The following is a 27,800-nucleotide window of genomic DNA, read 5'->3' on the forward strand; positions in this document are numbered from 1 at the left end:
TATACCATTTATAGAGAAGTAAAGGAGAGGGTGCAGCATGTAGTGTTATAGCTAGGGTGCAGAGAAAGATCAACTTAGTGCGAGGTAGGTCCATTCAAAAGTCTGATGGCAGCAGGGATCATGTTTTGTGGTTTTCATCAAGTCCATTTTCAGCTAGCTTTCTTGTTTTAAAACTTTTAAAGTTTATTTATTAGTGTCACAAGTAGGCTTACATTTACATCGCAATGGAGTTACTGTGAACATTCCCTAGTTGCCTGTTTGGTACCTGTTTGGGCACACTGAGGGAGAATTTAGCCTGGCCAATGCGCCTAACCAGCATGTCTTTCAGACTGAGAGAGGAAACTGGAGCACCCGGAAGAAACCCACGCAGACATGGGGAGAACATGCAGACTCCACACAAACCGAGGCCAGGACAGGAACCCAGGTCCCTAGCGCCGTGGGGCAGCAGTGCTAACCACTGTGCCACCATGCCGCCCCAAAGCGCAGGATCCATTCCAATTTCCAAGCAATCCTAAACAGGAGTGGTTAAGCCGAGAGAAGCATTGCTTTTCTTTTTCTGTCCGCCCACAATTTGAAATGTCCTGGCCCTCCCCTTTAACGGTGGGATTCCCTGCTCTCTGTGATTTGCTGGGCTGGGTGTCTGTCAGGCAGGCCCTGCAGGTTGGGGGTGGTCCCGGGACCTTTGAGCGACAGGTTGGGGCTGACATTCTTGAACTTTTCTTCTTCACAGAACGGGTGCCGTTCACTTTGCCAAGCAGTCGATAGACTCAAGCTGCGCTGGATGGCTTGGTATGGGGAAAGGAAACCGCCACCCTTTGGTTAAAAAACTCTTCTCGTCTTTTTTCACCATGCTCATTTTCTCCCTGTGTCTGAATTCAGGTAAAACTACGACAAGAAAACTTTGTTTTCTCTCTCTTGTCGCGCGATTTTAAAAAAAAGTTGAGGACTTTGGCAAACGATTTGCAGCACATTGGCAAAACTTGTTTTCTCTTTTTAAAAAAAAAAGTTCCCTAAAATCTGCAGGCTTCTCAAAAGTAACAGAACCTGCAGAAGTTTCAAAGAGTTGGGGGGTTGTGGATTTCTAGTTGGGGTTTGGAGAAATTTTTAAAAACATACTGAATTTGTGGAAGTCCTTTTTGTTTTAGGAGCTTGGAGTTAGATGTTAAATGAGTTTTTTTAAAAAAAGTTTGTTGAAATCTTTCGAAATGAGTTTAAAAAGAATTCTACAAACTTCAAAAATGAATTTGTAGTTTGTAGGAATCTTTGAAAAAAAAGTTTGCAGAATTAAAGTTTGTATTTGAAAATGGTTTAAAGTTTGTAGACGTGTTTGAAAAGGGGAGTTTAAAGTTTCTGGAGTATTTGAAAAGGGGAGTTTAAAGTTTGCAGAAATCTTTCTTTTAAAAACAAATGTTTATGAAACTTTGCCACCTCCAGTTAAGATGTTTCTTTTTGCTAACTCTCTTCTTTGCTGCTCGCAGTACATTGCCAGCAGTGTAGGATCCAGAGATGTAACGCCGAGTTTGTGGCTGCCACTTCTCCGGGGATTGGATTGCAGGAGGAAGCGGAGGGAGGAGGAGGTGGAGGTGCTGGCGGAGGGAACGGTGGAGATTTCTGCATCGCTCTGCGAGCTTACTCGCAATGCACCAAGAAGACGGCCAAGTACTGCCGGGGGGACCTGGTCTACCACTCGGCCGTGCTGGGCATCAATGACCTGATGCTGCAGCATAACTGCTCCAAGACGGGACCCACGGCCCCGGTCAAGCCGGCGGCCACGGAGCGGAGCCCGGCCTCCGAGCTCTGCAGCTTCCGCAGCAAGGCCAACTCGCTGCGGGAGGAGGGCGGGCAGCCGCCCGAGTTTGCACACTGTGGCTTGTTTGGCGACCCGCATCTCAGGACGTTTCGGGACGAGTTTCAGACCTGCAAGGTAGAAGGAGCCTGGCCCCTGATCGACAATGACTACCTGTCTGTCCAGGTCACCAATGTGCCAGTGGTGGAAGGCTCCAGCGCTACAGCCACCAGCAAGGTAACTGTGTGTGTGTAAATATGCAAAAACATACCCATAGCCACTAACAAGGTAACTGTAAATATGCAAAAAAAACCCATAGCCACTAGCAAGGTAACTGTATGTGTGTATAAATGTGTCTACAAAAAATAGTATGTGTGTGTGCAAAAACATACAGCCACCAGCAAGGTAACTTTGTGTGTAAATATGCAAAAAAACCACACAAAAACACTGTGTGTGTGTGTAAAACTGTGTCTGCAAAAAAATATATAGCTACCAGCAAGATAACTGTGTGTGTGTAAATGTGCCTTCAAAAAAAGTCACCAGTGTGTGTGTAAAAAAAAATACAATCACTAGCAAGGTAACTGTGTGTAACTGTGGCTACAAAAAAACATACACAGTACCCTGCTGGTAGCTGTGTGTGTGTGTGTAAATGTGTCAGCAAAAAGCATACAGCCACCAGCAAGGTAACTGTGTAAATGTGTATCTGCAAAAACAATCAAACATTTTTTTCCACCACTAACACCTTCCCTCCTTCTCCCACCAAAAAAAACACATTTCTTTTCCTTTCCCACATTGCTTTGTTACCAAAGGAATGGATTAAGACTGCCCTCTACTGAATAAGTTTGGGATCATGTATCCCGAGGACATGGGTTAATTGGCAAAAGAACAGCTTCTTCCCTGCTGCCGTCAGCATGTATTAAGCTGATCTTTCGCTACACCCTAGCTGTGACTGTAACACTACATTCTGCACCCTCTCCTTCCTTTCTCCCCTGTGTATTCTAGGAATGATGTGGGTATGCCGGCGTTGGACTGGCGTAAACAAGCGTAATACTCACAAGCTTGTGAGTATATTATCAAATAAATAGGTTGGACTAAAACCTGGTGTTGTCAGACTTTTTACTGTATTCTAGGAATGGTATGCTTTGTTTATATAGCGCACAATACAGTCCACTATATCCCAATACATGTGACAGTAATACAGTGAGTTAGAAATAGCCCCCATGATTGGTGGTGGGTGGAGGGCAGAATGATTTGTGTCTTTTTTACATGGTGAAGTTATAGTCATCTGAAAATGATGGGATCCAGATCATAAGCAACTTTTCAAAGGGACTGAAACTTGTGAGAGAGGATTGCAGGACCGAGGTGGGCTTAGAGGTTGGAGCTAATAGAACAGCTTTTACGGAAGGGCTATCACAGCACACAAAGGGACAAATAGTCTTCTGTGGTGTGTGGTTCTGCTGAGGCGGGGGAGGGAAAATATCAACAGTTGTATCCCTGAGCAGAATAGAATTGGGAAGAGATTAGATTTTTCACTTTTCCCCTCTTGTCAATTTTAGCATCTAGCTTTTGAATATTAACCCTGTTGTGTTAAATAATTCTTGTCAAAAAAGTCACCCTCTTTTGACCATAATTGCAACTTGTTCAAGATTCTGCATTTCAAGTTACCTTCGGTGTTGATTCTAATTTTTTTGTGGGAAAATTAATCCAGAATTGTTTTTGAAGGTTGTGTATTTGAGAAGTCCTGAGAAACTAATTAGATTTCATTTGCCCAACCTTTTAAACAGCTATTTATTGTTGAGAATTTGCCTAAAGCACGGTGGCACAGTGGTTTAGCGCTGCTGTCTCACAGTGCCAGGGACCCGTGTTCACTGTCTGTCTGTGTGGAGGTTGCATGTTCTCCCCGTGTCTGCGTGGGTTTCCTCCGAGTGTTCCGCTTACCTTCCACACTCCAAAGATGTGCGCGTTACATTGATTGGCCATGCTAAATTGACCCTAGTATCGGTGAACTAACTTGGGTAAATTTGTGTGGGATTACGGGAATAGGGCCTGGGTGAGATTGTGGTCGGTACAGACTTGATGGGCTGAGTGGCCTTTTCCGTACTGTGCAGATTTTAAGACACTGTCTTAAATACGTTTTCACTTTGTATCTGAACAAATGACTCTTGCAGTGGGCTTGATTCTCTTTGGCTGTCTTATCCCCACCACCTGTTATCATTCAAAAATGTGACAAAACAGCTAACAGAACTGTAATCTTGAAGCTTTAATTGAAACTGTGACCTTGTACTGAAGCTAAACTGCAAAGGGTTGTGATGGGCTTTTTGAAGAAAACACTTATTATTCAAACAGCAAATGACTGCAGTTCCTATGCCACTTAACCCACTGATGTGGACACAGTTTGTTCTACACGCTTTGTAACTTTTAAATTACGTCAGGAGACTTGCTCCCAGCAAAGCGTGGTTGCCATGGGAGGCAGCGGCAAATACAACTAGTCCCTATCTAAACCCGAGGACTTAGAGAAGCCAGGGAAGTAACGGTTCCAATTTGAGGTTCTGCCTGAGAATTGGAAATGTGAAGCGTTCTTTTCCCGCAGCAATTTAGCCATAAACAATTCTTGAAAATAGTTACAAATGCAATCTTAAAACTATCCTGCTCTGATGATTTAAAAACAGTTCAAAGATACTTGTAAGGTACTTCATTCCAGGTTCAGCATCGATGTGTTTGGGTTTTTACACCAGCGAGTGTGACATGTTTTTATCCTCTTTTATTGACGTCTTACAACTTTTTTTAAGTTACACAGGTGAGGCCACACCCTGAGTATTGGTCAGTTTTGGTCTCCATATCTGAGACAGGATGTCCTTACTATAGAGGGAGTACAGCAAGTGTTTACCAGGCTGGGATGGCGGGTCTGTCATATGAGGAGAGACTGAATAAGTTAACATTGTAGTCTCCTATAATTCGATATAGTTTCTGGGGATCTGTGTTCCCCTTCAGACTGACTGAAGATTATCAGATAGGATAGTCCTTGGAGCGCAAGAGTCCTGAGATAGATTTGACAAAATCTTTCCCATTCTCTGAAATCATAGAATCCCTACAGCGCAGAAAGCGGTCATTTGGTCTATCAAGCCTGCACCAACAACAATGCCACCCAGACCCTGTTACCGAAACTCCATGTGTTTACTCTGCAAGTCTCCCTGATGCTAAGGGACAATTTAGCACGCACAATCCACCTAACCACCACATCTTTGGAGTGTGGGAGGAAATCGGAGCATACGGAGGAAACCCACGCAGACACGGGGAGAATGTGCAAACTCCACACAGGCAGTCAACCATTGCCAGAATTGAACCTGGGTTCCTGGCACTGTGAGGCAGCAGTACTAGATGCTGTGAGACAGCAGTGCTAAACACTCTGCCACCATATCTCCCATTTCTTTCCCCACCGCATATTTTGAAAAATACTGGAACGTTGAATTTAAATTTTCTTGGGGGATATTATTAGCAAGAGGCTTTGTCAAGTGGGGAAGAGAAGTCACTGAAGGAGTAACGTTTAGCAATAGCCTGACTAATGAAGTTTTAACAATGGGGCTATTTTATAGAAAATTAGCGTTTGAGAAGTGCTTTATATTAAATGCCTGATTTGAATAAAATCATTTTGTTTATAGAAGGGATTTGTAAATGTGACTAATTTGTAAAAATGTCTCATAATTGGGGGCCACAAAAAGTAAATGATTTATGCTATTGTGAAATGGTACTTTTGAAACAGTGTTGAGTTCTACCCAGGAGGTTTGATCCACCTTTAGTGGTGATTGCTATGATTGTAGTTTTTGATGTGCCATCTATCTAATTATCAATCTCGTAAAACAGTTCACACCTTGGTCAGAGAGGTAGCTGCTGAGAAACTTCTTAAAAGGAGAGGAGCGAGGTGGAGTGGCTTGGGGAGGAGATTTCAGCACCTGGGGTCCATTTAATAAGCAAAGTAATCTTCCCTTTAATTATTGGATAACACATATAATTTTAGAGGGACCGTTTGACTCCAGGGCAAGAGAGAAATCATTTGAACCAGTCTGGCATAATACGGAGGCATCTGAAATTAAAGGGGAGGTTTCTGGAGGGTAACTTCTCTGCTTTTCACTGTGGATGTGTTTTATTCATTTGTGGGATATGGGCATCGCTGGCTGGCCAGTATTTATTGCCCATCCCCAGTTGCCCAAAGGCAGTTGTGGGCATCTCTAGACCAGACCAGGTAAGGACAGCAGATTTCCTTGGGGTAAAAGAGTAAGTGGTTGGGAAGAGACATCAAACAGAATGGAAAGAGGCCATTCAGTCCATCCAGTTACCATTTGGTGGACCCAACTCATCAGCTGAATGGAGCTGAATTTCAGCTCCAACCTATTATTCTTGGCCCCAAACTGCCACAAAGGAGGCAAAAAACTAACACTTAGTTGAGGGTACATAGATGCAGACACAGACCATACAAACAATACCAACAGCAACTTTATATAGCAACCTTTTTTAATGTGGAAACATATCCCAAACAACTTTTTTAACGTGGAAAATCTTGGTTGGGGGCCAGGCTTCAGGAAAGAACTTGAGTCACTGCAGTCTCAATGGTCCAAATGGCCTTCTCTGTACAGGAGGAATTCTATGGTTCCATGAACAACTATAGTTTAAGGAAGGACTTCCAAAAGTTGGTACGTGGAGTTTGATTTTTGATTTCATTTATTTTGTCACATGTATTGGGATACATTGTTGCACTATACAGACAAAGTGTACCGTTGATAGAGAAGGAAAGGAGAGAGTGCAGAATGTAGCATTACAGTCACAGCTACGGTGAAGAGAAAGATCAACTTAATGCAAAGTAGGTCCATTCAAAATCCTGATGGCAGCAGGGAAGAAGCTGTTCTTGAGTTGGTTGGTACGTGACCTCAGACTTTTGTATCTTTTTCGTGGAAAAGGGTAGCAGAGAATATGTCCGGGGTGCCAACAGTGGGTCAAATTAATGTCATTCATGGCTTGAGTTGAATTGGATCGGAGAAATTGGAATGGAGTTCGAGGAGACTGATTCTAGAAGATGGCAACTCTGTACAACCTGGAGTTTAGCATTGGTCCCACTGTTCTTGAAACTAATGATGGTGTTTTTGCGTAGTGAAGATGAAAGTATTTTTGAGGAGTGTGCTGGATTTAATTGACAATTTGTCCACAAACTATATCATTGATTGCAGCAGATATCTGATCAGCTTGGTTATAATTAACCCTAGTTACCTTGGCATCCATATACACTGAAACCAAAGGACTTTTTATATTCTAGCATGGAACACGTGTGTATATAGCAGAGTTTACATGTATTGTGGAGAGCGAGCTTTACTAAATAGTTTTGGCTGACTTGAGCAGATACACCATAGAAAGCATCCTTTCTGATTGGTATCACAGTTTTGTATGGCTCCTTCTCTGCTCAGGATCACAAGAAATACACAGGGTTGTGAATGTAGCCCCATCCATTGGCTCTTCTACACTTGCTGCCTCCGCAAAGCAGCCAGTATAATCAAAGACTCCACACACCCTGGACACTTCCTCTTCCACCTCCTTCTGTTGAGAAAATGATACCAAAGTTTGAGATCAAGTACAAACCGACTCAAGAACAGATTCTTCCCTGCTGCTGTCAGACTTTTGAAGGGACCTATCTCACACTAAGTTGATCTTTCTCTACAGCCTAGCTATGACTGTAACACTACATTCTGCACTCTCCCCTTTCTTTCTGTATGAATGGTATGCTTTGTATCGCGTGCAAGAAATAATACTCTTCTTTGTATACCCAATACATGACAATAATCAACTTAGAAAATTCTCTGCTTTCAGCAGGCACAGTATTGTATTTTCTCTTGAGTTATTGGCTCCTCTGAGACAAATTAACTTTTTTTCTAAGGTGTCTCTCCTCTCTCAAGGCTAACCACCTCTGGCTGTACAACTTCCAATAAATTTAGGTTGTTGGGCATATCCTGGAGCTGGGTGGAAGCAGATGGATCTTTTTGGGAGTAGACTGGGGAGATCGTACAAGTGGTCTGTAATCACTACCCAGGAATCAAGGCTGGGGATTGGGGTAGAGAGGAGATTAGCAGAAAGAAGGCAATTGACTGGGAGGAAACCATCTACTATAACCACTTAGTTGCTGACTGACACTAGAAGATCTAAGGGTGCCAATGTAGGAACAGCAGGTTGTATTTCCAAGTGGGTGCAATTTGGGAATGGAGTGCATCCCAGATGTGATAAATACAAAATGTCAAGGATGCTGGAAACTGAAACTAAAACAGAAAATACTGGAAAATCTCAGCAGGTCTGACAGCATTTGTGAGGAGAGAGAATAGAGCCAACACTTTGAATCTAGATGACCCCCCAACGCTGCTCTTGACACAAGGTGATCTAGATTTGAAACGTTGGCTCTATTCTCTCCTCTCAGATGCTGTCAGATCTGCTGAGATTTTCCAGCATTTTCTGTTTTCATCCAAGATGTGTATTGATTTGATTTATTATTCTCACATGTTGGTATACAGAGAAAAGTATTGTTGCTTGTGCACTATACAGACAGCATACCATTCACAGAGTACAGAGAAAGAAAGGAGAGGGTGCAGAATGTAGTGTTACAGTCATAGCTAGGGTGAAGAGAAAGATCAACTTAATGTAAGATAGGTCCATTCAAAAGCCTGATGGCAGCAGGGAAGAAGCTGTTCTTGAGTCAGTTGGTACGTGACCTCAGACTTTTGTATCTTTTTCCCGATGGAAGAGAGAATGTTCGGGGTGTGTAGGGTCCTTGTTTCTGTTGGCTGCTTTTGAGTCAGTGGGAGGTGTTGACGGGGTCAATGGATGGGAGGCTGGTTTGAGTGATGGATTGGGCTACATTCACAATCCCTTGTAGCTTTTTGTGTTTTGGTCGGAGTAAGAGCCATACCAACAAACCGAGATTTAACGGGCCAGTGGTATTGTCGATCCACCCAAATCCCTGTCTGTACACTGCTTCTGATTCCACTCACCCCCAGTGAATGGGTCACATTGCGGGCTGTTCCTCTTCATTTGCACTTCCATATTGGCAAGTGGCAGCAATGCCCAGATGTGCGGAACTTGATTACACAGCAGCTGGAACACAAAACAATCTTGCAAACATTGGCTAAGACCGGTAAATCCCTTCTTTGAAGAAGAGGAAGAACCTGTTTGCTTTGGCAGGAAGAATAGAAACGGAGAGAGATTGCTGAACAAAAGTACTAGAGTATCCTGGTACATAAATCTCAAAGTTAGTGTGCAGCAAGGATTAGGAAGGCATACAGAGTGTTGTTTATTACAAGGGGAATTTCTGCTGTAGCTGTACAGGGCACTGGTGAGACCTACATCTGGAGTGCTGCGTACAGTTTTGGTTACCTTGAAGGATATAATTGCAGGAAAGGTTCATTGGACAGGTTGGGCCTGTATCCATTGGAGTTTTAGAAGAATAAGATGTGATTATATTGGAATGTATGGGTGTGGTTTGTGGGTGGTGGGTTTGGACAGGGTGGATGCTAAAGGGATGCTCTTTCCTCTCTCAGGAGAGATCAGAATTTGGGGGGGAGGGGGTGGGGGGGGGCGGCACCATTCAGAATGAAGGTGGAGATGAGAATTTTTTATATATCTTGAAGGTTGTTAGTCTGGAGATTTCTTCCTCGGAGCACAGTGGCAACAGGGCCATTAAATATTCTCAATGCTGAGTTAGGCAAAATTTGTTCAGGTGCACTGAGGGAGAATTTAGCATGGCCAGTGCACCTAACCAGCAAGCCTTCTGAGGGCTGAGTTAGCGTGAGTCGTCAAGGGGAGGTCACGTCTGACAAATCTGTGAGAGTTCATTGAGGGGGTAACAAGGACGTTAGTTAAAGGGGAACCAGTGGACATGATTTATTTAGATTTCCAGAAGGCCTTTGACAAGGTGCCACATAGGAGACTTAAATAAGTTAAGAACCCAGGGTAAGATCCTGGCATGGATAGGGGATTGGCTGGCTGACAAAAGGCAGAGATTGGGATAAAGGAGTCTTTCTCAGGATGACCGCCATTGACTAGTGGTGTGCCTCAGGGGTCAATGCTGGGACCACAAATTTTCCCAATATCCATAATGATTTAGAGGAAGGAATTGAAGACACTGTTGCTAAGTTTGCAGATGATACAAAGATATGTAGAGGGACTGGTAGTATTGAGGAAGCAGGGGGGCTGCGGAAGGACTTGGACAGGTTAGGAGAGTGGGCAAAGAACTGGTAGATGGAATACAATGTGGAAAAGTGCAAGCTTATGCACTTTGGAAGGAGAGATTCTAAATGGGAAAAACGTTTTGGAAATCAGAAACACAAAGGGACTTCGGAGTCATTGTTCAAGATTTCCTTAACATTGATGTGCAGGTTCAGTCGGCAGTTGGGAAGGCAAATGCAATGATTGCATTCATGTCAAGAGGACTAGAGTACAAAAGCAGGGATGCACTTCTGTGGCTGTATTAGATTCAGATCAGGCCCCATTTGGAGTACTGTGAGCAGTTTTGAGCCCCGTATCTAAGGAAGCATGTGCTGGCCTCGGAAAGGTTCCAGAGGAGGTTCACAAGAATGATCCCTGGAATGAAGAGCTTGTCGTATGCGCAACAGTTGAGGACTCTGGGTCTGTACTCGTTGGTGTCTAGAAGAATGAGCCGGGGGGGGTATTTTATTGAAACTTACAGAATACTGTGAGGCCTGAATAGAGTGGACACGGAGAGGATGTTTCCACATAGGGAAAAACTAGAACACGAGGGCACAACTGCAGACTAAAGGGACAATCCTTTAAAATAAATGAGGAGGAATTTTTTCAGCCAGAGAGTGGGGAATCTAAGGAACTCTTTGCTGCAGGAGGCTGTGGAGACCGGGTCATTGAGTGTCTTTCAGACAGAGATAAATAGGTTCTTGATTAATAAGGGAATCAGGGCTTGTAGGGAAAAGGCAAGAGAATGGGGATGAGAAAAATATCAGCCATGATTGAGTCCGCTCTGCCATTCAATGGGCTGAGTGGCCTAATTCTGCTCCTATGTCTTATGGTCTTACGGACGGCGAGGAAACCGGAGCACTTGAAGAAAACCCATGCAAATTCCACGCAGACAGTGACCCAAACTGGGAATCGAACTCGGATCCCTGGAGCTGTGAGGTAGCAGTGCTAACCACTGTGCCACCGTGTTGCCTGTTTCCTCCCACACTCCAAAGATGTGCAGGTTCGGAGGATTGTCCATGCTAAATTGCTCATTAATGCTCCAAGATTAAGGGTAAATACATGGATTATGGGGATAGGGGAGAGGGGGTGGGGGGGTGGGCCTGGGTAAGATACTTTTTCAGAGAGTTGGTGCAGACCCGATGGGCCAAATGGCCTCCTTCTGCACTGTAGGGGTTCTATGAGGAAAGTAACATTGACGCCACAACCCAAGCAGCCGTGATCTTTTCAAATGAACGAGGGGCCGGGTATCTACTAATTCTTTCCTTTTCTTGGCACACCTTTTTGCAGTTGTCATGGTTGAGTTAACTTTCTGTGGTTACACATTGGGCAGTGTGCTCAGTCTGTCTACGTGTAGCATGAAAAATTCCTTTAAAGAAACTTACTTGAATCCAAAAGAGAGTTGAGTCAGTATCTGTAATATGGAAGGAGGCAGGTACTGCCCTGTCTCAGAACTGAAGAACGAGTTAATCTGAAACGATCGCTGCAACAGAATCCCCCTAACACAGGGGAAACGCAAACACACGGATGCTGAAGCAGGAGACCTAGATGATGCAAGAGATAACTCCGAGACAATAAACAGAGGTTTAAAGGCGCAATAGGGCTTTCAAACTAATGAGGCACTCCCTTTTGGAAAAGGTGAGGAAAAAGTAGGGGGAGCAATCAACAAGAGGTGTTGGAATTAAATTTAAAATGGAGGTAGGGGGCTAATGTCTGAAGTTGCCAAAGCAACTCTGTAATCTCTCGTCTCCCTAATGAGCGAGTGAGAGGTGGGGGGATGGAATTTCGGCAGGCTGTTGAAACCTTTCTCCTCTTACGCTGCATGCGAACAGAAGCAGCATTTTTTACGACCGTGTCAAGGCAGAAACTGGATATTTGCCAATTTTTTTCTCCCCCCATTGGGACGTGGGACCCTGTGGTACTAAATTGGTAACACAAATGAGCTTCCAATTAGTGGTGAATAAGTAGTTTTGTGCTCTGGATTCGAATCCATTGGGAGTTGGCCCCACGCTCACTCCACTAAGAACTAATCTCTGTCTCAGTGCACTCAATCCAGGCTGTATTCATGTAGAGGGTCCCAGAAGCAAAATGGCAATGCATTCAAACTTCAGTCCTTTCCAGGCAAGGTTTGGACACAGATGTTTTCTGCTTCTTAATGGACCTTTTCAAGTGTGTTTTAAGAAAAATATATTTTCTGTGCCCGTATGTTGCTTTTAGCCTCATTCCCTCGTATCAAATATCTGGACTTTCTACAAGGGATGGAATTGCTTACCATGTTCTCAATGGCCACCACAGTCTACTGCAGATCAATCCAGTTTGAACTATAATGCTGGAAAGTTGTACGGGGTGGGGAGATAAATATGTTTACATTTCTTGAGAGTTTAAATTGAGAGGCGTAAACAAACTGCGGGATGTTTTTTTAAAAAAGAATGAAAACAACTTTTAAAGTTTTAATTCATACAGTTTAGTGTCTTTGACTGTAGTGTGCAGTGTAATTTGCTTTAAATCAAAATATTATGGGTGGTGTAAATTTTAAATTAAAAGTTAAATGCAAACTGGTTTGATGGACTGTCAGATGAAGAACCACTTTAAGGTTTCTGATGCCGTGGCTGCTCTGTACTACGTTCCATGGTTGAATAGCCCAGTGCATTATCTATGCAGCACAGATGAAAAATGGTCAGGTTCGTAGAATAGAATCTCTACAGAACAGAAGGAGGCCATTCGGCCTATTGAGGCCATCTAACCTACACATCTTTGGACTGTGGGAGGAAACAGGAGCTCCTGGAGGAAACCCGTACAGACGTGGGGAGAACGTGCAGACTCTGCACAGACAGCGGCCGGAGGCTGGATTTGAACTGAGCTCCCTGGTGCTGTGAGGCAGCAATGGTAACCACTGTGCCACCGTGCTGCCCAAGTGACAATGTGTTGGAGGGTGACAGACCTGTGGAACCAATGCTAGGGGACTGGTGATGGTTAAAGTACTGGTTACGATGTTGATTATAAGTAATTGGAATCTAATGGCAAGATTGGCTTGCTTTATGCAATTTTTCGACATCAAATTTGAAGCTTTAATTCTCCATCTCCTGTGGTTTTCAGGAATTTAAAAATCATGATTCATAAAGAGGAAAAAGTGCATTCCAGTGTTTCATAAACCACAGGCTATGAAGGAAAATAAATTGAAGGCTTTCCAAGTGTTTCTGGGAGGTGGTGGTTTTTTTATTCATTTATGGGTGTCACTGGTTGGCCATCATTTATTGCCCATCCCTTGTTGCCCTTGAAAGGCAGTTGAATCAACCACATTGCCGTGACTCTGGAGCCACATGTAGGCCAGACCAGGTAAGGACTGCAGATTTCCTTCCCTGAAGGACATTAGTGAATGGATTTTTTTTTTCAACAATTGACAAAGGTTTCATGGTTATCAGTAGATTCTTAATTCCAGAATTCAAATTGAATTTGAATTCAAATTCCACCATCTGCTGTGGTGGGATTTGAACCCAGGTCCCCAGACTGAGTTTCTGGATTAGTAGTTGAGCGATAACATCACTAGGCCATCGTCTCCCCCGTTGCAAATGAAGGTACAGGAAATGGCCATTTCCAGCTTGTCTAACCCTGTACGGCACACGAGGATAAAACCCCAGGGTCATAGATTCAAGGTAAGGGGTAAAAGGCTAAAAGAGGAGTTGAGGAGAAACTTCTTCGCTCGGAGGGTGATGGGAGCCTGGAACTCGCTGCCTAATGGAGGGTTGAGTCTACATTTAAGAAGTGTTTCGATATTCAGTTGCGCTGCTGAAACCTTCAGGGCTATGGGCCAAGTGCTGGATGTCAGATCTTTGTTCTTTGACATGGACCGAATGGCAGCCTCCTGTGCTGTGGACGTCTATGAATCTATAATAACAGGAAGTGGAACAGGGATAGCACTGCAGCCCAGCCGGTTTTGGTGTTTATCCTGATCTTGGGTAAATAATTCACCATGCTTATCCATCCTGCTCCCAAATCCTTTCATCCTTTCCCCTTACCCCACCTAACCTAACCTTGGATTTGCTTCAACCAGGAAGTCCCAGATGTGAATTTCAGAGCCTCCCATCTCGGAAGCGGTTTGCCCCTGTGCACTTTTCTAAATCCTGCAGTGATTCTCTGTGGCCTCCAGATCTAACAACTGGGAAAGGTTTGCCCCCATTCTACCCAGTCCTTTCAAATGTTTCTGCTATCATACACTGTCTGTCTCAACTTAGAGTGGATGTAGAATTCTGAAGTTTGTTAGCTCGCTTCATGACATTGTCGATTAGATTAATGTTCTGCAACATATATTCGTAGAATCCCTACAGTGCAGAAGGAGGCCATTCTGCCCATCAAGCCTGCACCAACAACAATCACATCCAGACCCTATCCCTGTAACCCACGTATATTTACCCTGCTAATCTCCTTGACAGTAAGGGGCAATTTATCATGGCCAATCAAAATAACGCACACATCTCTCGCAGAACAGGAGTGACACGGTGGCCCCACGGTTAGCACCGCTGCCTCAACGCCAGAGACCCAGGTTCAATTCCCGGTTTGGGTTTCTGGGTGGAGTTTGCACATTCTCCCCGTGTCTGCATGGGTTTCCTTCAGGTGCTCCAGTTTTTTCCCCGCAGTCCAAAGGTGTGTGGGTTAGGTGGATTGGCCATGCTAAATTGCCCCTTAGTTTCAGGGGGACCAGCTAGGGTAAATGTATGGGGATAGTGATCGGTGGGGACTCGATGGGCTGAATGGCCACTTCCTGCACTATGGGGATTCTATGATCTGTGATCTTTGGATCACTGGAGATCATAAGTACAGGAATTTTATTGTTATTAATGAAATAATATAGATGATTGAAAAGGAATTGTGATCTGGCAGTCAGGATGCTGCAGGGCGTCAGTGTATGGTATGGGGCTGGTATCTGTAGTGTTCTGCTGCATCTGGCCCACTGCTGCAGTGGTTTGGCAAATCGCCACAATCCTGTTCAGGTCCCAGAGTGAGATGGGAATGTGTTGGAAATGCGCTCAGCGATCCAATGGGATTGGTTAGGCCCCAGCTAAACATTTTCCCTCGATTTGGAATTCATAAAAGCAGCAGAGAAATGACCGTCAGCCACAGCCCAGATGGTAAATGTACGTCAAATACAAGAATTGCTGGATCTATCTGGTGTGTTCGTCTTGGGATTTGACTGGTTGAAAACCTACATAACAGTTGGGTGACCAGGGATTATTTAGCGCTAGTTGTGTATTTATTTCTCCTATCTACAGTGCCACAGTGTCCCTGGTGAGGTATTTGTTGCCCCTATCTAAACCTACAGTATAAAGGAGATCCCACAGTGCTCCTTGTGCTATGGGGCCATTTCTCAGCATGGTAGACACTCTGCCTCTGGCAAATGCTGCTGGTAGGGCTGCCTGCCCTTCTGGGAAATGTTGGGACTTCTGAGCTGGGTGTACCCTCTCTAACCCTCTATGTAGGAGGTCTGTCCCAGCCAACACCAACCATTCGTACGCTTCCTGAGGCACTCGGGGTTGGGGGGGCGGGGGGGGGGGGGGGGGGAGGTGGTGTTATCCTGTGCCCCCTATAGATGCTTCTGTAGAAGCTTCCTTATTTGGGACTGAGGGGATGCTGTACTTCAGCCAACACTAGTCATTATTCAGTGTCAATGAGGCATTGCTGGATCAGGAATTCTGCACTGTGGGATTTAATGGGAAGTGGTTTGACTGCATGGAGATTCTGTGTTTGGATCAGATAGGCAGCTATCTGGAGTTAATTCAAGTTGACTCTTTTTTCTCTCTCTCTCTTTGTCTGTCTCTCTCTCTTTTTGTCTCTCTCTCTCTTTGTGTCTGTGTCTCTCTCTCTTTGTCTGTGCCTGTCTGTCTCGCTCCCTCTTTGACTGTGCGTGTCTGTCTCTTTCCCTCTTTGTCTGTGCCTGTCTGTCTGTCTGTCTCTCTCTTTGTCTGTGCCTGTCTGTCTGTCTCTCTCTCTCTTTGTCTGTCTGTCTCCAGCCCCAGCAAGTGTTTTTTCATTCTCTCCCATGGAAGATGGTTTGTTGGACACTGGAATAGTTGTAATTTCATACTTTTGTGGAAAGATTTGTGAATCATTAAAGTGTCCCCCCCCCCCCCACCCCCTCTCTCTTCCACCACCACCCACCCCACCCCCAACACGCACACGCGCACACACACACACACATGATTCCAGCTTGGTCCGGTTGCTAGTTTTTAGCTGGTTGGGCTAAACTCCAGCAATAACAAGTGTCAGACAGGCCGAGGGTTGGAGAGGCACACTGGGGCTTTTCACAGACTTTTCAAATTCGTTACCCGTGGAAAATTTAGTGCCTGTGTGTGAACATGTTTACTGTTCCGAGGTAGCCCCGTGCCCCAGTCAATCAAAAGTTAGAACTGTAGAATTGTTCAGTGGGGAAAGAGGCCATTGCGCCCATAGACCCTCCGAAAGAGCATTCCACCCAGGCCTTCCCCTCCACCCGATCCCCGTTATCCTGCACACTTACCATGGCCAATTCACCTACGCTGCACCCCTGTGGGAGAAAACCCACACAGACACGGGGAGAATGTGCAAACTCCACACGGACAGTGACTGAGGCCAGAATCAAACCCAGCTCCCTGGCGCTGTGAGGCAGTGGTGCTAATCGCTGTGCCACTTTAGAAACAGCAACATCACACGTGATCCTGTGGCACCTGTCACCCTCTAGTACCTGCTGTCCAGTTATAAAGGTGGCGAGCTATTTGGACAGGAGTGACATCGCAATCAAATCAATTCCTTATTTGAAATCCAGAAGGAATTGGTGGATATTGGTGAGGAGTTCGTCCCCCTCACTCACTCTCCTGCCCATCCCCTGTCCAAACAGCTCATTATTGCCCGTGGAGCTTTGCTGTGGTCAGAATAGTTGCTGATTGGGTAACGTGATGCGTTGTTTGGGTGCTTTGAAGCGGTTTCTGTGGTAACTATAAGTAAACAGACTTTTCAAACATTGAAGCTCCTAGAATGGTGTCTGCATTGAGTAACGTTCCCAGGAGTAGCACATCGATTGGGTGCGCTGTTGGTTCATCTCTTGGAAGTCAATCCCATTCCGCTGGGATCCCACTGTCCCAGCCAATGAAGTCATTTTGAAATGTAATTGTAGGAAACATGGCAGCCATGACAGCAAGCTCCCACACGCAGTGCAGTGATAATGGGTGGGTGATCTGCTTTGGCGTTGTTAATTGAGGGATAAATATTGGTTAAACACCAGGGAGAATGCCTTTCCTCGTTTCACTAGAATCATAGAGGTTTACAGCATGGAAACAGGCCCTTCGGCCTAACTTGTTCAGGCTGTCCAGTTTTTAACCACTAAGTTAGCCCCAATTGCCTGCATTTGGCCCATATCCCTCTATACCCATCTTAGCCATGGGATCTTCAGCATGTGCCCAAGAGAACAGACTTTGCTTCAGTTTGAAGCATAGCAACTAGAAAGAAGCAGGAGTAGGCCATTCAGCCCTTCGACCATTCTCCGCTGTCATTATGATCATGGCCGATTGTCAAATTCAATGTCCTGATTCCTCCCTTCCACCCCATTATCCCTTGCTCCCTTTAGTCCAAAGAGCTATATTTAGTTTCCTCTTAAACCACTCACCTGACAAAGGAGCGAAGCTCAAAGCTCGTGATACCAAATAAACCTGTTGCACTTTATCCTGGTGTTGTGAGACGTCTTACTGTCCCACCCTAATCCAACGCCGGCATCTCCACATCATCATTTCCTCTTGAAATCAGACAATGTTTTGGCCTCAACTACATCCTGTGGTGGTGAATTCCACACGTTCGCCACCCTCTGGGTGAAGAAATCTCTCCTCACCTCATTCCTGAAAGGTTTACCCCTCATCCTCACTATGACCCCCCAGTTCTGAAGAACCCAGAGGATGTAAAAAGACCCAGTGGCCCTATTTCAAAGGACGAGGAAGAATTTCCCAGTTTGAAGTTGTGAATAAAAACGCAAATCTTTCTTATAGCTTCTTGATTTGCCCAAATATTGCACAAAGTACACTCGTAAAGCCAGAAAGATCGCCTTGTCCACATACAATCATTTGAGCTGACTGATCACAAGGCAATGTCCTGCTTATCCAGGATATTGGGTGGCACAGTGGTTAGTATTTGCTGCCTCACAGATCCAGGGACCCGGGTTCGGTTCCCAGCTTATGTCAATGTGTGGAGTCTGCACGTTCTCCCCATGTCTGCGTGGGTTTCCTCCCACAGTCCAAAAATGTGCTGGTTAGGTGCACTGGCCACACTAAATTCTCCCTCAGTGTACCCCACCGAATAGGCACCAGAGTGATTAGGGGATTTTCACAGTAACTTCATTGCAGTGTTAATGTAAGCCTACTTGTGACACTAATAAACGTAATTTAAACTTAATTTAGCATGGCCAATCAACCTAATCCACCCATCTTTGGACTATGGGAGGAAACCCACGCGGACACGAGGAGAACGTACAGACTCCATACAGACATTTATCCAAGCCCAGAATTGAAGCTTGGTCCCTGGCGCTATGAAGTAGCAATGCAACCATGATAAATGATAAGATGGTGAACATTAAATCAAATAAGGGATTGCCAGAGGGGCTCGTGTCCCCAGAGTGGTGAGAATGCAGAGCTTGCTTCCACAGGAAGTAGCATGGTTGCATTTAAGGCAAAGCATGGTCAGAGGCAGCACAGTGTCACAGTGGTTAGCACTGCTGCCTCACAGCACCAGGGACCAGGGTTCGATTCCCGGCTTGGGTCACTGTCTGCGTGGAGCCTGCACGTTCTCCCTGTGTCTGCATGGGTTTCCTCTGGGTGCTCCAGTTTCCTCCCACAGACCAAAGATGTGAGGGTTAGGTTGATTGGCCATGCTAAATTCTCCTTAGTGTCAGGGGGGTGTTAGTAAGGTAAATGGGTGGGGTTGCGGGGACAGGGCCTGGGTGGGATTGTGGTCGGTGCAGACTCGATGGACCGAATAGCGACCTCCTGCACTGTAGGGATTCGGTTCTATGAGCTCGTGAGAGGGATATGAGGAGAATCACGTGGAGCATAAATGCTAGGCTGTGCCATGTGGGCCGAATGGCCTGGTCTCCACTCTAAACGTGGAATAAGTCCGTGAAATCTGTTCTCACAAGCAGGCTAATAACAACATTGAGTTGTTCATGGTGCCCGAGGCCCCATAGCACACTCTGAAATCAACAACAATGATTAAGAATTAGTCAATCCTTCGGAGGAATACATTTGGAAACTTGAGTTCCCAGCACATTGTGTTGCTAAAACTGTTTTCTGCAGCAGTGTTTTTGTTTGTCGGGTGATGCTGTCATTCAGGAATTAAATGGCGATATTTAATCCTGAGCATTAATTAATCGCCCTGGGGCTACATCAGGAGGCTTTGATTAAATGCCATTGTGATCCGAATTTGTATTGAAGTCACTTAATCCACAGGCAATCTCGGGAGTGGGCAAATTTCATCTTCTTCACTTATTCCTGCCTGTCGTTCAATACAGGGTCCTGTTCTTCCTCCAACCCCATAGATTGGCACAGCGGTTAGCACTACTGCCTCACAGTGTCAGCGACCTGGGTTCGATTCCCAGCCTGGCTCACTACCTGTGCGGAGTCTGCACATTCTCCCCGTGTCTGCGTGGGTTTCCTTCAGGTACTCCGGTTTCCACCCACAGTCTGAAAGCCATGCTGATAAACTGCTGAATTCTCCCTCAATGTGTCCAAACAGAGACCAGTGTGTGACAACTAGGGGATTTTCACAGGAACTTCATTGCTGTGTTAATGTAAGCCTATTCGTGATGCTGAACTTTAAGCCAGGACTCCCCCTTCCAAATGTGGCCACGTTCAGGAGTCTCCCATTGCGAGTTGGGCAAACCAGAGGGTTTAACACCATTCCAGTTGGGTGTTTGAAAAAGCGATTAGTAATCACTGTGATCCCCTTTTATAAGAGGGAACCTTAGTTCACACGGACGTCAAGTTATCAGTGAACTGGGGCTCAGTTTACCCAAACAGGTGCCAAGGTGAGGAGATGTCAAGGGTAAGTTTTTCACTCGGAGGGTGGTGAGTGAGTGGAATCGGCTGCCGTCGGTGGTGGTGGAGACGAACTCGTTGGGGTCTTTTAAGAGACTTCTGGATGAGTACATGGGATTTAATGGGATTGAGGGTTATAGATAGGCCTGGTAGGTGGGGATATGATTGGTGCAACTTGTGGGCCGAAGGGCCTGTTTGTGCTGTAGTTTTCTATGACTAGGGGATTTTCACCAGTACCTCATTGCAGTGTTCGTAGAATCCCTGTAGTGCAGAAGAGGCCAGTTGGCCCATCAAGCCTCATCCACACAATCCCACCCAGGCCCTATTCCTGTAACCCCACATATTTACCCTGCTAATCCGCTGACACTAGGGTCCTCCTGCACTGTAGGGATTCTGAGTAGAATAGATGCATTTGAAGGGAGCTAGGAGAGAAAGGAATAGTAGGTTAACGATGGTAGACTTAGATGAGGAAAGAGGCAAGGAGGCTTGAGTAGAAGCAAAGAGCCAGAAACTCAGCTCATGTTCTAAAGACTTAGGTTCAAATCCCACCACGGCAGATGGTGGAATCTGAACTCATTAAACCATATCTGGAATTAAGAGCCTACTGATGACCATGAAATGGTTGTTGATTGTCGGAAAAACCCATCTGGTTCACTAATGGGAGGGGAATCTGCTGGCCTACATGTGGCTCCAAAACCACAGCCTTGTGGTTGACTCTCAGCTGCCCTCGGGCAATTAGAGATGGGCAATAAATACTGTCCCAGCCAGCGACGCCCGTGTCCCATGAATGAATAAAAAGACCAGGACTGTTGCCAGTAACTGAGATGGTTCATATGATTTAAATCATTTTATGATTTGAGGATGATTTATAGAACCAATTTGCTGGATTTTGTGGTTTGGCCAATTAAACCTCCGGGAACTCCCATGGGGAAGGGCTGCCTTCTGGGTGACACTGCGGTTGTTGGTCAGAATGGGCTCCTGTGGTGAGACTGGCACTCTCTCACATCATGGGTGTTGCTGCCCACTGAAACCTCACAATCTAACGGACCAGCTTTGTTTTCAGTTGGTGTGGAAGTTAGTGACGAAAGAGAGTTGGGGCATTAACATTGTTACTTTAAAAGCCCAAAAATGTTCTCCAGTCTCTTGCGCTTTGGAATTATCTTGTTTTGCTGCTTTTTTTTTCGCACAAAGTTTTGCACTCGGTAGCAATCCAGGTTGGTATTGTCTGCCCTCCCCCACCCCTACCAACTCATAGCATGTTTCCCTGTGGTGGGAGGCAGGCAGCCAGCCCACTGATCTTCCAGTCCTGCCGCAGTCGATAGGATTTCCTATTGACTTCACCCCCTGCCGTCAGGACACCCAAGGCACCCTTGGGTGCACCCTTGACGGAACCAGTCCAGGAAGAGCTGAGAAATCCACCCCCCTGGCTTCCTTTTCAGGCTGAACTCATTCATTCTCATTCCCAAATGGGAGCTGCTCCTTCATGGTGCATTTCCTTCCTGAGTGATAGGTTCAAGCCCCGCTCCAGGACTCTAACCGAATACTGAATGGTGAGAGGTCCAGGGTGGGTTATTGGCTTAACAAAGGGGTGCACTGTTTGTAATAAATATTTTAGACTGCTACAGATGCCAACTGGCCCACGTACCTCCACACCGTTCTGCTCCTATTTCTCAAAAAATAATTGGCCACCCTCAAGTGATGATGTGTCACTGTATGTCCCCCTATTGCATCCACATCTCAAACCTTTTCCAAATCCCACAACTGGCTACCGTATATAAAGGCAAATTACTGCAGATGCTGGAACTGGAACCAAAAGAGAAAATGCTGGAGAATCTCAGCAGGTCTGGCAGCACCTGTAAGGAGAGAAAAGAGCTGATGTTTTGAGTCCAGCTTTGACAAAGGGTCATCTAGACTCGAAACGTCAGCTCTTTTCTCTCCTTACAGATGCTGCCAGACCTGCTGAGATTTTCCAGCATTTTTTCTTTTGTTCTCTCCTTGGGGTGGGGACCTGGCAGCTTCTCCTCATTCTCTGGAATTCTCTCCCAGAACTTTCCACCTCCGCGTCTCTCCAAAACACTAACTTTGACCAGGTTCAACCCACTCTTCTTGACTTTCTCTTGGCTCCTTTGAAAGTGGAGTCACTGGTGGACAGAGTGGTGAAAAAGGCATTCGGCTCGCTTGGTTTCATTAGTCAGAACATTGAATACAGGAGTTGGAAAGTCTTATTGAAGTTGTGCAGGACATTGGTTGGGCCACACTTGGAGTGCTGGGTGCAATTCTGGTCACCCTAATTGTAGAAGGGATATTATTAAACTAGAAAGAGTGCAGAAAATATTGACTAGGGTGCTACTGGGACTTGATGGATTGAGTTGTGGGGAGAGGCTGGATAGACTGGGACTTTTTTCTCTGGAGCGTAAGAGGCTGAGGGATGATCTTATAGAGGTCCATAAAATAATGAGGGGCACAGATCAGCTAGATAGTCAATATCTTTTCCCAAAGGTAGGGGAGCCTAAAACTAGAGGGTGTAGGTTTAAGGCGAGAGGGGAAGAGACACAGAAGTGTCCAGAGGGGCAGTTTTTTTCAGAGGGTGGTGAGTGTCTGGAACAAGCTGCCAGAGATGATGATAGAGGCGGGTACAATTTTGTCTTTTAAAAAGCGTTTAGACAGTTACATAAGTACGATGGGTGTAGAGGGATATGGGCCAAATGCAGGCAATTGGGATTAGCTTAGAGGTTTCAAAAAAAAGAGCAGCATGGACAAGTTAGGCCGCAGGGCCTGTTTCCAAGCTGTAAACCTGTGTTCTGTGTTCATTTTGTCCAATGATGCCACTGTAAAGCACTTCAGAATCTCATGATAGGATATTGCAGTATACAAGGAGGCCAATCGGCCCATAGTCTGTCCAACTAGCTCTTCTCCCGAGTATGGAAAGGGCCAAGGAAGCGGTTTATGATGCACTTTGGTAAAGGTTGTCTCAAACTTTCTATTGTTAACTTTTAGTATTTCTTGTCTTTCTTTTAACAGATTACTATCATATTTAAGAGCTATCAGGGATGCACAGAGCAGAAGGTTTATCAAGCAACAACAGATGACCTCCCATCAGCCTTTGTGGATGGTACGAAAAGTGGCAGCGAGAGGGAGGGCGAGAAGAGCTTGCGAATACTTGAGAAAGCTGGCAGCCGCCAGGTTGAGATCCAAGCCCGCTACATTGGCACCACCATCATCGTGCGCCAGGTGGGCAAGTACCTGACCTTTGCCATCAGGGTCCCCGAAGAGACTTTGAACTACGCGGACGAGAGCGTGTGCCTGCAGCTCTGCCTCCACGGCTGCCCCAGGAGTGAGCTCATCAAGGAGCACACCCTGTCCAGGCGGCTGGCCAGCCCCCGGCTGCAGGGGCCCCGGCAGACGTACACGGTGGAGAGCGCCACGGCCAAGTGTCGGGAGATCCTCCAGGTGGAGGACGTCTACTTCCACTCCTGCGTCTTTGACCTCCTGACGACGGGGGACCCGGCCTTCTCCATGGCTGCCCACGGAGCCTTGGAGGACCTGAAAGCACTGCACCTCAATGTTCTCAAATTGCACACCTCCTCCAGGACTGAGGGGGGCAGAAATGGGGCTCCCGCCCATCGCCAGATAGCCCCCATTTACTTGGCATGTCTTGTTTTAGTACTAACCCTCATGTAGTGAATGTGTATACCCTCAGATTGCAAATTGTCTATATAATAATATATTGAAGTGTATATATGTGAAAATGATGTGTAAAGTGCCTGTACATATAGTTATATTGTATGTTGAGAGCCTTTTGTTAGTAACTAGAGTTTTTGTGTACTCCTGTTTTTAAAAACCTTTTTCTCGGAGTTGTGATCAGATGGGCATCTCAACTTTTGCCTATTAAAACATCCCTCCTGCTAAAGGCTTAAACAGGTTGTCCTGTGTTTAATTTTTACAGCTGCATGTGTTGAGGAGGCTATTGGAGGAGATACTTCTATTTGTCTCCATGTCGTATCTCTGTGTTCTTTTACCCGCACACTCCAGCCCTTCAGTATCTCCAGTCAGGGCCCCTGTTCTCTTTGAGATTTAGATTCACCAGATGTAGGTCAGAATTTTACCGTCCCCCCACCCCAGGGAACTGCACTGTCGGAGGTGTTGCCAAGTGGATGTTATCTTATAGCGAGGTCCTATTTGTCCAATTGGGTGGATGTAAAAGATCCCATGACATTATCTCAAAAGATGGGATAAGACATTATCCCTGCTAAAGTAAAAGTTTATTTATTGGTCACGAGTAGGCTTACATTAACACTGCAATGAAGTTACTGTGAAAATCCCTTACTCGCCACACTCCAGCACCAGTTTAGGTACACTAGTCATGCTAAACTCTCCCTCAGTGTACGTCACCAGCACATCTTTCAGACTGTGGACTAACCCCTGTGCCACTGTGCTGCCCCTCTGCATGTGACTTTGTGACAAATCCTTAAGAGTTAATTTTATAAACATTGAACATTTAACTTTTTTATTTTGTTTTCTTGCAACTGGCACTAACGGGCAGCACAATGGTTAGCACTGCTGCCTCTCAGCGCCTGGGATCCAGGTTCAAATCCTGCCTTGGGCCACTGTCTGTGTGAAGTCTGCACATTCACCCAGTGTCTGCATGGGTTTCCTCTGGGTGCGCTGGTTTCCTCCCAAGACATGCTGGTTAGGGTGCATTGACCATGCTAAATTCTCCCTCAGTGTACCCAAACAGGTGCCGGAGTGTGGCGACTAGGGGATTTTCACAGTAACTTCATTGCAGTGTTAAAGTAAGCCTACTTGTGACACTAATGAATAAACTTTACATGTGATGCAAGTACAGAACATACGAATAAGCATCAATTAATTGAGGAGCTGAGTTTAATTCGTCAATACCAACCGTACTTTAAAGGAGTGGCTCAGATTTACCCTTTGATTCTTTTTGATGCACTGCTGTTGACTCTGATGTTTTTAACATTGTGTGCCATTCCTTCATCTGGGGCTTTAGCGTTGGCCAGAATCGCCACGCTCGTTTCGGTGCGTAGCACCTAATTTAAAGCTGTAAATAATGGAGCTGAGGTATTAAAAACATTGTCAGGTGAAAAAGGCCATTCAGCCCAGTGAGTAATTCTATCACCCCTTGGCTCTGTGGAGAAGCTGCTGGAATTTGCGAGTGAACAGAGAAAATTGAGATTAGCCAAGAGTTGCCCAAAGACATGAGAGAGAAAACCTCTGTGGCCGAGGGGCTGGGAATCGGAGGACACCCGATCCTAGGTGCCTGCCAAAGAAACCATGAGAAAAAGGAACTTCTCACGCAGCTAGTCATAGAATCCCGAACAGTGCAGAAAAAGGCCATTTGGTCCAACTTACCTGTACTGACCACAGTGCCGTCCAGATCCTATTCCTGTAACCCCACACATTTACCCTGCTAATTCCTCACACTAGGGTCAATTTAGCGTAGCCAATCCATCTAACCTGCACATCTTTGGAGTGTGGAAGGAAACCAGACCACCCAGAGGAAACCCACGCAGACACGGGGAGAATGTGCAAACTCCACAAGACAGTGACCTGAGGCCAGAAATGAACCTGGGTCCCTGGTGCTTTGAGGCTACAGTGCTAACCACTGCACACTGTGCCACCCATTAGTGCCAGTTGTAAGAATGCAAAAAATAAAACCTGGTTAAGAGAGTCATTGAGGTTTAGAGCATGGATCAGGCCCTTTGGCCCAACTTGTCCATGCTGCCTAGTTTTTACCCCTAAGAGGGGTTAAGTTCTGGAACTCACTGCCCCAAGGGTGTAGTGGCAGCAGGTTCGATCGTAGCTTTCAAAGGGGAATTGGATAAGAACGTGGAATCAGCTTCACAGGGCCAGGAGACTGTGTATCTGTCAAAAATGTGCGGGTTAGGTGGATTGGCCATGCTAAATTGCTCATTAGTGTCAGGGGGTCTAGCAGGGGTTGTGGGGAGAGGGCCTGGGTTGATTTGTGATGAGTGCAGCCTTGATGGACGAAATGGCCTCTTTCTGCACTGGAGGGTTCTATGATTCTATGACAGGAGAGTAATCAATCTGCAACAACTACACTCCTGCACAAAGGGTATGATTTTCCGGGATGTGTGAAATGGGCAGGGATGAGCTGAGCTTTCGCAGCAAGACAATATGCCAAATGGCTCTCTGCCATGGTAACTATCCGGTGATTCTACATACATTCTTTTGGTTTGGAGATTAGAGATAGAACATGTACATACAAAAGCACACACTGGGAACAGGAGTAGATACGCTGCCTTCCACCACCGGGAAGCATGCGCCTGGGAGGCTGGAGAATCTCATCCTCTGATTCTGTAATGGTGACCATAAAACTGTCATTAATTGTCGGAAAAACCCACTTGGTTCACTAATTGGCCTCTAGGGAAGGAAATCTGCTGTCCTTACTCGGTCTGGCCTGCATGTGATTCCAAAACCACAGCAATGTGGTCAACTTTCAACTGCCCTCTGAAATAGAACATAGAAACACTACAGCACAAACAGGCCCTTCAGCCCAGAAGTTGCGCCGATCATATCCATACCTAATGAGTGAAACACCCAATTCAAGGGAGGGGCAATTAATGTTGGCCCGAACCTGCAGACTCCAGCCCTTCAGTATCTCAGTATCAAGGGCCCGGTTGTCTTTGAGATTTAGATTTACCAGAGGTAGGCCGGAATCTTACCACCCTGCCCACCATGGGAATCAGAGCAGGCGAGCTATGGACAATGGAAAGGTCCATTGATCCTGAAAAGTTACAGTTTCGGGACGAGTGAGCCTGTAAAATTCTGCCTGTAGTGTCCGCAGTGGCTCAATGATGGAGACCCTGGATGGGACTTTCCAGCTAAACTCGCCCCAAAGCTGGAAAGTCTCACCTGAAGTCAATAGACCTTTACATGGCCCACCCCTCGCCTGCAACAATTCCCGTGGCAAGTTGGATGAGAACATTCTGCTCCTTGAGTCAACTTTTAAAAAGGTGCCTCCTGCAGCAGTTATACAGTGCAGAAGGAGGCCACTCGGCCCATTGAGTCTGCACCGACTCTCTGACAAGAGTCTGCCCCACCCCATTCCCCATAACCCTACACATTTTACCATTGCTAATCCATCTAATTACACATTTTAGGACACCTAAGGCAAATTCAGCACAGGTAATCCACCCAACCTGCACATCTTTGAATTGTGGGAGGAAACCAGCAGCACCCGGAGGAAACCCACGCAGACACAGGGAGGACATGCAAACTCCACACAAACAATAATCCAAGCCAGGAATCGAACCTGGGTCCATGGTGCTGTGAGGCAGCAATGCTAACCACCATGCTGCCCTCAGGAAGGTGGCCCAAACCTCCTGCCTTACCAAGCCACTGCAGTACCTCCACTATCCTGCAGGTGGTGACATTGAGCCACCAGCTGCTCAATGGCACCACCTGCAGACACCAATAGGCACTGCAGTGCAGAATTTCAGTTGAACGAACAGCAAGACAAGATCCTCTCCAAAAAAATTCTAATTGTCAGATTCGCATCAAAACTGGAGTAATTCTTGCTGATTTTCTCAGTGGGAATTTCAAAATGAATCTCCCACACTCTGCATCACAGAGTGCTCCAGCATGAATCACGCTAAAAATCAGTGGGTCTATTCTTGCTCGGGAGGATGGCAGCATAGCGCTGAGTGAGCCATTGCGCATGTGCTGAACTGTTAGTGCTGATATCAGCA

General features: G+C 45.9%; 1 protein-coding gene across 1 annotated transcript; it reads left to right on the forward strand.

Annotated features, from left to right (window-relative positions):
- The first annotated feature begins 716 nt into the window (after positions 1 to 716).
- On the forward strand, positions 717 to 23,985 carry rgmd (RGM domain family, member D). The gene is made up of 3 exons (XM_080212680.1): positions 717 to 879; positions 1,479 to 2,023; positions 23,089 to 23,985. The coding sequence occupies exons 1-3, from the start codon at positions 792 to 794 to the stop codon at positions 23,746 to 23,748; spliced, it is 1,293 nt and encodes a 430-aa protein (XP_080068806.1). The 5' UTR covers positions 717 to 791; the 3' UTR covers positions 23,749 to 23,985.
- Positions 23,986 to 27,800: the final 3,815 nt, after the last annotated feature.

This window comes from Carcharhinus amblyrhynchos, chromosome 26 (assembly GCF_965287045.1).
Source record: "Carcharhinus amblyrhynchos chromosome 26, sCarAmb.v2.hapA, whole genome shotgun sequence".
In the NCBI taxonomy this organism is placed as follows: domain Eukaryota; kingdom Metazoa; phylum Chordata; class Chondrichthyes; order Carcharhiniformes; family Carcharhinidae; genus Carcharhinus; species Carcharhinus amblyrhynchos.